This window comes from Quercus lobata, chromosome 1 (assembly GCF_001633185.2).
Source record: "Quercus lobata isolate SW786 chromosome 1, ValleyOak3.0 Primary Assembly, whole genome shotgun sequence".
NCBI lineage: Eukaryota > Viridiplantae > Streptophyta > Magnoliopsida > Fagales > Fagaceae > Quercus > Quercus lobata.
Window position 1 is genome coordinate 45,452,899 of NC_044904.1, and position 10,454 is coordinate 45,463,352.

The 10,454-nt window shown below is 38.0% G+C and overlaps 1 protein-coding gene across 1 annotated transcript; it reads left to right on the forward strand.

The window, feature by feature from the left end:
- The first annotated feature begins 9,130 nt into the window (after positions 1–9,130).
- LOC115954716 lies at positions 9,131–9,723 on the forward strand. Its single transcript, XM_031072642.1, has 2 exons — positions 9,131–9,152; positions 9,221–9,723. Exons 1-2 carry the CDS (start codon positions 9,131–9,133, stop codon positions 9,721–9,723), a joined length of 525 nt encoding a protein of 174 aa, XP_030928502.1.
- Positions 9,724–10,454: the final 731 nt, after the last annotated feature.

Consider the following 10,454-nt stretch of genomic DNA (forward strand, 5'->3'; position numbering starts at 1 on the left):
AAAAAATTTAAAACGTCATTCTGGCTTCATTTAATGCCAAACCAGGCTGGGATTGGCTAAAAAAGAGATTAAAAAAAAAAAAAAAAATCATTCTGGGTACCGTTTTTCTCAACTTGAGCCAGAGCGTTGCTGAAAAAATAGTAAAAAAATTTGAAAAATTAAAAAAATCTCATTCCGGCCTCATTTCTAGCTCATAATCTCTTTTTCATTTTGAGATTTACATTTAGTGATATAAGGTTAAATTTTATCAACCATCTTGTTGGCTTTATTCCGTGCCAAATTTGTTTGTATTTTGGCAATTAGTAACCCTGTATTTAGGTGGGAAACATGTAAGGGTAATGAGTGAGAGAGTGTGAAGAAATGCTCAAGATTGTGTAAAGATGCAGAGACTCGCGGCTGGGACTCACTACTGACTCGTAACTAGCAAGCTACCAAAATTGGCATATGTGTGAAGCATGCAGGGGAGCTAAAGAGTCATGCCAGCTGTTGCACTACAGAACAAAAGTCCCAGGCTGGCCAGGCCATTAGCTCGTGACTTGAACTCGCAACTCAGTCTAGTCTCGAGGCTAAGTCGCCAGACCACCCTGTTTGGGAAAAACTGACTCTTCACATTCCTTTCTCACCCCACTATATATAGACCCTTATATCCACAAAATATAGAGAGTTTTCAAAGAGAATTTTGAGAGAGAAACCCTAAAGAAAAGCAAAATTGATTCATCCACAATCTTCACATAGAGACTCTTCAAATTCCTCTACTTTCTTCCTCTCCATTGTTACATCCTTAAGAGGTACATTACTAAAACCTTTTCTCACCATACCCATATCTGTGAGAAGGCCATTTGGTGTTTGGGAAGCTGTTAAGAAGGGACCAATTTCATATTGGTTGATGCTATGGCCAAGTAGCAGAATTTGGTAAGCTAAAGAAGAAATAGGTTCGGCGTAACCTTGTTGGAGTAGGAGTTTGGAGGGCTTAGGTACATTGGGTAGATTAGGCTTGGAGGGTCTTCTACTGTTCATGTATTCAAACTACATTCTTTAGTGGATTGTTTACTGCTAGGAGGGCGGTAGAGAGATTTTACGTCGAGGGCTTCGATTTCCTCTTCGATAACACATCGTGTGTTGTCCTTGTGTTTGCATCTCTCTTCCCTTAATCTTTTACATTTAATTTATGCTGTGGTTGTGATTTTATTTGGTTTAGATTGTTTATCAATTCTGTATTAAACTTATGTTCATATTCGGCACATTAATTGTTTGACATTAAGCTTGAATTGGTAATTTATAAATTGAGGGTCTAAATGTTCATAGTGTTTTATACACTAATTGAACTTTCAGGTGAGCTCTATTGCAAAAACATAAAAGAATGAAGGTGGGAAGATATATAGGCATAAGTCTATGCAAGTATCAAGACCAACAAGACTATTGACCAATCATTCATGACAAGCTTGAAGATCTATTTATAACAATCACACATAGTTTTCAAGATATTTCCCACAAAGATATATGTGCAAACATAACAAGCTAAGCTCGTAAATGTACTACGCCATAAGTATGAAGGTACTACGCCAAACTCACATGTGATATGTGCTCAAACATATACAATCAAACTTTTTCAATTTTTCACTTTTTATGTAGTTTTGGATTTTTACTCACACAAAACAAAACAATAAAGTAAGATTAAACACAAAAACAAAAAACAATTCATAAAAAGAGATGCAAGATGCACAAATGCATGATAATGAAGCATCTAATGCATGAAAGGTCCTACAAAAATCGAAAGAATAAGATTAAGGACCAAAAGAGCAAAAGCTCAACCATAGGAACCCTTCCTCATCCAAACAGAATGATTGTTTGGAATGAGTGTCTCATGAGAAGTGAGACGAGGGTTGGAAGAATGAGAACCGGAGATGCATATAGACAAGGAGGCAAGAACATTAAAAACATTCTTCAACAACTTACCATTTTCCTCCAAATCCGGTTTTGCTTTTAAAGCACAACTTCCAAAAAACTCAAGTTTCTCTTTTCTTTTGATTCTTTTAAGAGATTGAAACTTAGAGCAATGAAGTCTAAGATGACTAATGACACCACAATGGTGACAAACAATGTGTTTAGGTCCACTAGGCTTTTTGGGAAGGGATCTAGCAACATGGTTTTGTTCTCTCTTCAACTTAGGACATTGAGGTCTTATATGGCCACTCACACCACAATGGTGACAAGTTGGAACAAACTTAGATCCATCCAAAGCCTTAGGTTGAGGCCTAAACAGAGTCTTTGGCTTAAGAGCCTTTCTCTCCACTTTTTGGTTTCTTTTGTGTGGAGGAATGTACATCGATTTGTCCTTTGAGGTAGAACACACAATAGGCACAAAATCGGGTACCACAACATGATTGCAACAAATATTTTCATCCTTTTTACCAATAGGTTCAGCAATCAAACACTTGGCATGCATCTTAAGAGATTTATTTTCACATTTCAGCTCATCAACAAGTTTGTTAGATAAAATAAGTTTAGCATCCAAGTCTATATTCAAACATTCAAACTCTTTCAGCTTTTCAAGAGAATTTTCAACAAGCTTCTTATACTTTTCAACCAATTTATTGGACTCATTGAGCTTAGCAATCAACTCATCCTTTTCACAATAAAACTTGCTCAAATTCTTATGAAACTTCTTAAACTTTTTCTTCAAGAGTTTGACATTTGGAATATCAACAACACCCATAGATTCATGTAACATGTCATCACAATCATGTGGATAAACACTCATAGAAGCATTTTCACAAACACATGGCATGTTACAATCAACAATATCCATAGAAGCATACAAAGCATTATCTATGGCAAAACACAAAAGGGGTCAAGGATCATATTTATGTAATGAAACCAAAACAAGTGTACCCGCTCTGATACCAATTGAAAGCTAGAATTTGTGTTAAAACACAAGAGCTGTTTAGACCTTCAAATTAAAATTACGACTAGATTGCTTTTACTCTAACTTATCTAAGTGCAGAACAAGAGTAAATGAGGCGTAATAAATCGATAACTACTCTAGTGCATAAACATGAATAACAAACAATAAATATAAAGCACAAGAGTAAGGGAAGAGAGAATGCAAACACAAGATAAAACACCGATGTGTTATCGAAGAGGAAACCGAAGAACTCGGCGAAAAATCTCTCTGCCGCCCTCCAAGCGGTAATCAATCTACTAGACAATCAGTTGGGATACATGGGTTAGTAAGAGACCCTCCAAGCCTAATCTATCTGATGTACCTAAGCCTTTTAAGCTCCTACTCCAACAAGGCTTCTCGAAACCGTGTCTTGTCTAGCTTTTCGGATCCCGTAATACGCCCGATTGCATCCGCCAAGCCTCACCGGTTTCTTTTGGCAATTCCTCAAAGCTTCCTAAGCTCCAAAACACTCTGAATATGTGTGGGTTGTGTTTGTGTACAAATCTCCTCTCAAGATATGACAATGGGAGAGGGAAGGAGAAGAGGCTACAATGATTTCTCACTAAGGATGAGTAGCTATCTCTAAAATATGGGTGTGTGTGTGTGTTGTAGAAAACCTATTTAGGGTTTTCCTCTCTGAATGGCCTCCTTACAATTTGTGGGTAATGAGGGTATATATAGTATGGGTGAAGGGTAAGAAAGTCACACATAAAATCCTCCAGGCAGAGAGTCTTGCGGGTATCTCATGGGAAAGCCTTACCCGCGAAATACTCACGAAATTGACAGCGCATGACTCTTCAGCTTCCAGTCATGTACTTCTCATATACCTTTTTCGCAGGAACTCTTCTTGCGAACTTCTCATGAGCTAGTCACGAAATGCACTGATCTTCATTTAAGCTTGATTCTTCACCAACTTAATACTAAACCCAATACAATAAAATCCCACAAAATACAATGAACAAAATTAAAACAATTATAACACTTTTTGTCATGGAATAAAGCCAACATAAAATATAGTTGTAAATCACAACTTTACACTCTTCACTTGGTAAGTGTCTAAATCCCTCATTTTCATGCATTTCAAGTTTTTTTACCTAAGTTTTTGGGATTTTTGAAAATTTTGGGGTTTTTCAAAATCAAAGAGGTTTTTGTGAAAATTTTGGGATGGGTTTTAAAGATTTGATCTTAAAAACTTCATGCATTGCATCTTATGAGCATTATAACAATATTGTCATGCATTTAGATGTGTGCAACTGATTGTGTGCTGGTAGGTTTGGATTGGGCTGAGCCCATGATGCTTTTTATATTGCATATCACATGTTCATGCATTCCCATGCATACGTTCTTTCCTTTCAATATATTCTTTGATATTTTGAACTGCTTTAGGACTTTTCTGATTGTCTTCTCTCCATTTATGTTAGTCTGCTTCTATGGCACCCAAATGTAAATCTACTCCGTCCCAGAACCCTTTTTGTTCCGGGGCATCCTTTTCTGCTGACATTACTCCTTTCTCTGTTTGGTTCCATGATGAGAAGGCCAAATCAGACTTCTTTGAGCACTTTTCTCGACAAGGCATTCATTCTGAACACCAAGTCATCTTGTCGAACTTCTCCGACATCGACCTACCCATTGTCATCTACAGTAGGGGATGGGGGCCACTGTGACACCCCGGTCACTTGTCCATCCATGCTGATCCAGGAGTTTTACTCCAACATGCATGGATTCGATTATTCTGTACCTCATTTCATTACTAGCGTTTGAGGTACGCACATAGTCATCACACCACAGATTGTTGTGAATGTGCTTCATGTCCCCAGGGTTGAGTTTCCTGACTACCTTAGTTGTGATCGTCTTAAGACAGTGTCTAAAGACGAGCTCAATTTTGCTTTCTACGAGCGTCCATCTAATTGGGGTGAGCGCCAATTCACTTACTGTTCGGGCTTTGCAAAAGGCCCTCGGTTTTTGAACATGATCATGACTTTTGTTTTGCACCCTCTCTCTCACTATAACTCTATCACGGAGCCTCATGTTCATTTTTTGCTTTCTCTTATTGAGGGTCTTACCATAGATTTTCCTTCTCACTTCATTCTTTCTATCATAGATGTCTATAGAGATACGGCGACCTGTAATAAGCTCATCTTCCCTTCAGCTATCACAAGGCTTTTACGCCATTTTGAGGTTCGTTTTCCCTCTTCTGATCCCTTTCCTATCATAGGTGCTATAGATGCTAGTACCGTTAAATGCAGTGAGGTGCAGTTTCGTTCGAGATGATTCGGATCGACAGCCACTCCGACTCCTTTTGCTCCATCCACATCCACTCCCTCCTCCTCTACGAGCGAAATGACACTTGAGGAGATCATGACATGGCATAGCTTTAGCGCATGGATGCTCGCCTCGACACTCTCAATGATGAGTTGTGTTAGGTGAATACCCATGTTGGATGTATTGCTCGATGCCAGGCTGAGATGGGCAGTTACACCATGCCTTCCACTCCTACGACCTCTACGGATGAGAATGATGACTCTGATGGTGCTAATGATGCTAATGATGATGCTACTGCTTTCGATGATAAGGATGATGGAGATGCTAACTCACCCAGCAATGACGAGATGTCTACTTGATACTCTTACCCATTGTCACTCGTGACAAAAAGGGGGGAGTAGTTTTGGTTATGAGAGTAGTCATAGTTAGGGGGAGGGTTAGCATAGGAGATTTTTGATAGGGGGAGTGTTCTTACTGAGGGATGTAGTGAGGATTATTTGTATCTTTTTCTTTTCTCCATTTTAGATATATTATATCTTGTACATGGGTCTGGTGACCATTTTTGACATACATTGTACTTATGTTCTTTATATAGTGATGTATGTTTTTCTTTCACCTATCCTTACATATGTTGTTTCTTTTCTCTCTTTAGGCACATGTTTCTTAATTTTGTATGCAATCTATTATTTCTGATTCACACTAAGATGCCGTGATGAGTTTTGTTTAAATTAGGATAGATTTTATTGTATTCAACAAGTGAATATGAGTTGAGTAATTTATGACTTCTCTCATATGTTCATTTGTTTTCTATGGTTTTGTCATGGATTGCCAAAGGGGGAGATTGTTAGGATTCACTTGTTAGGAACATATGTTACTATTTTATGTAATTGGTTAATCTTTTGACAAAACACACTTTACTTGTAATTGGGTAAATCTAGGATGTGTTTAACTGTAATACCCCGAAAAAAAATAAAATAAAAGGAGGGGTATTTAAGTAAATTTTTTTATGGGGTCAACCTTTATAATTAATATTACTAAGGAGTTTTTTAGAAAAAAAGGTTGAAACCCTAGTTTACATAGTCTAATTTTAAGTCAGTGTATACTGACAGATGTTTTGAGAGAGGAGACTACCCAAAATACTGAAGTAGAGAAGGTTTGACTGCACAATTGAGGTAAGAGCCTAAAAATCTCTTGTCAAATCTAAATTTTATTTAGAATTAGAATGTTTTCTTATGTGAGTATTTTGGCCAACAATGAGACTTTCTTTAGCCATGGCCGCATGGGTGTGTTCTACGAAATTTTCTTAGAAGAATTGAATCGGATTGATGGAGGAAAAAAAAAAGAAAAAAGAAAAAGAAAACACGCTTGACGAAAAGAAGGGACACGAACTTCCTTTCTAATATATTATTATTTGTTTATTGACTTGGTAGAGGAAGAATAGAGTTTCAATAAAAGCTTGTGTCAGATATTTGTCCTCATGCCAAAAGAAAACTAGAGGCGGTGGTGGCAATAGAAAAAAAAATGAAGAAGAAGAAAGCTGTAAAGTGTAGCACACGTCCTTGAAGGGTGATTTTAGCTTTACAAGCTAGACATATAATGAAGAAAGGGTGTAAAGGATATCTGGCCACTGTGAGAGACACACAACAAGGTGAATTGAAGCTGGAAGACATTCCTGTAGTGAGAGAGTTTCCAGAAGACTTGTCAGGGTTACCACCAGATAGGGAGATAGAGTTTTCTATTGACCTATTACCAGGTTCTAGCCCAATTTCTAAAGCCTCATACTGAATGGCACCTGCTGAGTTAAGGGAATTAAAAGCACAGTTGCAAGAGCAGCTTGACAAAGGCTTCATCAGGCCTAATGTTTCCCCTTAGGGTGCAGCCGTGTTGTTTGTAAAGAAAAAGGATGGGAGCATGCGACTTTGCATTGATTATAGGGAGCTGAATAGGGTGACAGTGTGAAATAAATACCCTTTACCAAGGATAGAGGATTTGTTTGATCAACTCCAAGGAGCACAGGTTTTCTCTAAGATTGATCTTCATTTCGGTTACCATCAATTGAAGATTAAGACTGCTGATGTGCCTAAGACAGCATTCCGTAGAAGATATGGCCATTATGAATTTTTGGTGATGCCTTTTGGCTTAAGCAATGCACCGGTAGCCTTTATGGACTTGATGAATAGGGTGTTTAAACCCTTCTTAGATAAATTTTTTGTGGTTTTTATTGATGATATCTTGATATATTCCAAGAGTATGGAGGAGCATGAGAATCACTTGAGGCTTGTACTACAACTATTGCAGGAGAAGAAGTTGTATACAAAGCTTAAAAAATGTGAATTTTGGCTAGACAGTGTTGCATTCCTTAGGCATGTTATATCTAAAGATGGGATTGCTGTTGACCCTAAGAAAGTGGAAGCAGTAGTACAATGGAATAGACCGAACAGTGTGACAGAGGTTCGTAGCTTTTTGGGACTGGCTACTTATTACAGGAGGTTTGTTGAAGGATTTTCTCACTTAGCCATGCCTTTGACTCGTTTGACCCAAAATGGAGCTAAGTTTAAGTGGACCGGAAAGTGTGAAGAAAGCTTCCAAGAATTGAAGAGAAGGTTGGTGTCAGCACCCATTCTTACCATACCTTCCGGTAGTGGAGGTTTCACCATTTATAGTGATGCCTCTAGGAAAGGCTTGGGGTGTGTTCTTATGCAGCATGGGAAGGTAGTGGCTTATGCCTTTAGACACTTGAAGCCTTATGAGCAAAATTATCCCACACATGACTTGGAGTTAGCTGCAGTGGTTTTTGCTCTAAAAATTTGGAGGCACTATTTGTATGGAGAACAGTGTGAGATATTCATTGACCACAAGAGCCTCAAGTACCTCTTTACTCAAACAAAGTTGAATATGAGACAAAGAAGATTGTTGGAGCTATTAAAGAACTATGACTTGACTATTAGTTACCATCTTAGAAAAGCCAATGTGGTAGTTGATGCCTTAAGTAGGAAGTCTGCAGGAAATTTGGCAGCATTGTTGACTACAGAAAAACACATCCTAGAAGAGTTAAGGAAAATGAAGATAGAAGTACGATTTCATGAAGTAGAGGCACATCTGGCAAACCTTAGAGTTTAGCCTACCTTGATTGAAAGGATAAAGATTGCACAAAGTAATGATCCACAGTTGCAGAAGATAAGAGATTTGATAAATCTAGGCTCTCAATTTGAGTTTTGCATTCATAAGGATGGATCCTTGAGGTTTGGCAATCGACTTTGTGTACCAAATGATCCAGACCTTAAGGCAGAAATTCTAAAGGAGGCTCATAACACGAGTTACACGATACACCCAGGAGGCACTAAGATGTATCGGGATTTAAGGGAGACTTTTTGGTGGAACAACATGAAGAGGGAGATTGCTCAATATGTTGCTCAATGTCTAGTGTGTCAAAAAGTCAAGATGGAGCATCAAAGACCAGCTAGATTATTGCAACCTCTTCCCATTCCAGAACGGAAGTAGGAGGACATTACTATGGACTTTGTGACGGGGATGCCTAGAACCCCTACTGGTAAAGATACAATTTGGGTGATTGTGGATCGGTTGACAAGATCTGCACACTTTTTGGCCATTAGGGTGGACTTCTCACTCGAAATGTTAGCTAGATTGTATATTAATGAAATAGTGAGATTGCATGGTGCACTTGTATCCATTGTGTCTAATAGAGACCGAAGATTTGTGTCTCAATTTTGGGAGAGCGTGCATAAGGCAATGGGTACTAACTTAAAGTTTAGCACAACCTTTCACCCTCAAACAGATGGACTTTCAAAAAGAACTATACAAACATTGGAAGATATGCTGAGAGCTTGTGTAATTGATTTCAAAGGTTCATGGGATGAACATCTACCTTTGGTGGGATGATGTTGGAGAAAGAAGATTGCTAGGATGATGTTGGAGAAAGAAGATTGTTGGGTCTTGAGATTGTACAACAAAAAGTAGATAAAATTCAAGTGATTAAAGAGCGGCTCCAAACAGCTCAGAGTAGGCAAAAGAGTTATGCAGACGTTAGAAGAAGGAAATTAGAGTTCCAAGTGGGTGATCATGTGTTCTTGAGGATTTCACCTACCAAAGGAGTTATGAGATTTGGTTTTCGAGGTAAGTTGAGCCCTCGTTTTGTAGGACCTTTTGAAGTCTTGGAGAGGATGGGTAAAGTTGCTTATAGGCTCGCCTTACCACCTTCTTTATCAGGGGTACATAATGTTTTCCATGTCTCAATGTTGAGGAAATATGTTCCAGACCCCAGTCATGTTGTGGATTATAAGCCTCTAAAATTAAGAGATGATTTAACTTATGAAGAGCAACCAGTTAAAATTGTGGACAAGAACGAGCAAGAGTTGAAGCGTCGTACCATACATTATGTCAAGGTTCAGTGGAGGAACCAGTATGTGAGAGAGGCTACATGGGAGTTAGAAGATGAAATGAAGGAGAAATACCCATATCTTTTTGAGGACTCAGGTATGTCAAGTTTAGAGGACTAAACTTCTTTTAAGGGGGGGGGGGGGGGAGAATGTAATACCCGAAAAAAAAAAATAAAAGGAGGGGTATTTAAGTAAATTTGTTTATGGGGTCAACCTTTATAATTAATATTACTAAGGGGTTTTTTAGAAAATAAGGTTGAAACCCTAGTTTACATAGTCTAATTTTAAGTCAGCGTATACTGACAGATGTTTTGAGAGAGGAGACTACCCAAGATACTGAAGTAGATAAGGTTTGACTGCACAATTGAGGTAAGAGCCTAAAAATCTCTTCTTGCCAAATCTAAACTTTATTCAAAATTAGAATGTTTTCTTATGTGAGTATTTTGGCCAACAATGAGACTTTCTTTAGCCATGGCCGCATAGGTGTGTTCTACGAAATTTTCTTAGAAGAATTGAATCGGATTGATGGAGGAAAAAAAGAAAAAGAAAAGAAAAAGAGAACACGCTTGACGAAAAGAAGGGACACAAACTTATTTTCTAATATATTATTATTTGTTTATTGACTTGGTAGAGGAAGAATAGAGTTTCAATAAAAGCTTGTGTCAGAGATTTGTCCTCATGCCGAAAGAAAACTAGAGGCAGCAGTGGCAGTAGAAAAAAAAAATGAAGAAGAAGAAAGCTGTAAAGTGTAGCACACATCCTTGTCTAGTGTGACAGTACTACTTCTAGGTACTGTAGCCTTATCTTTTAAGGCATAAATGATGGCAGAATATAAATATATATATATATAT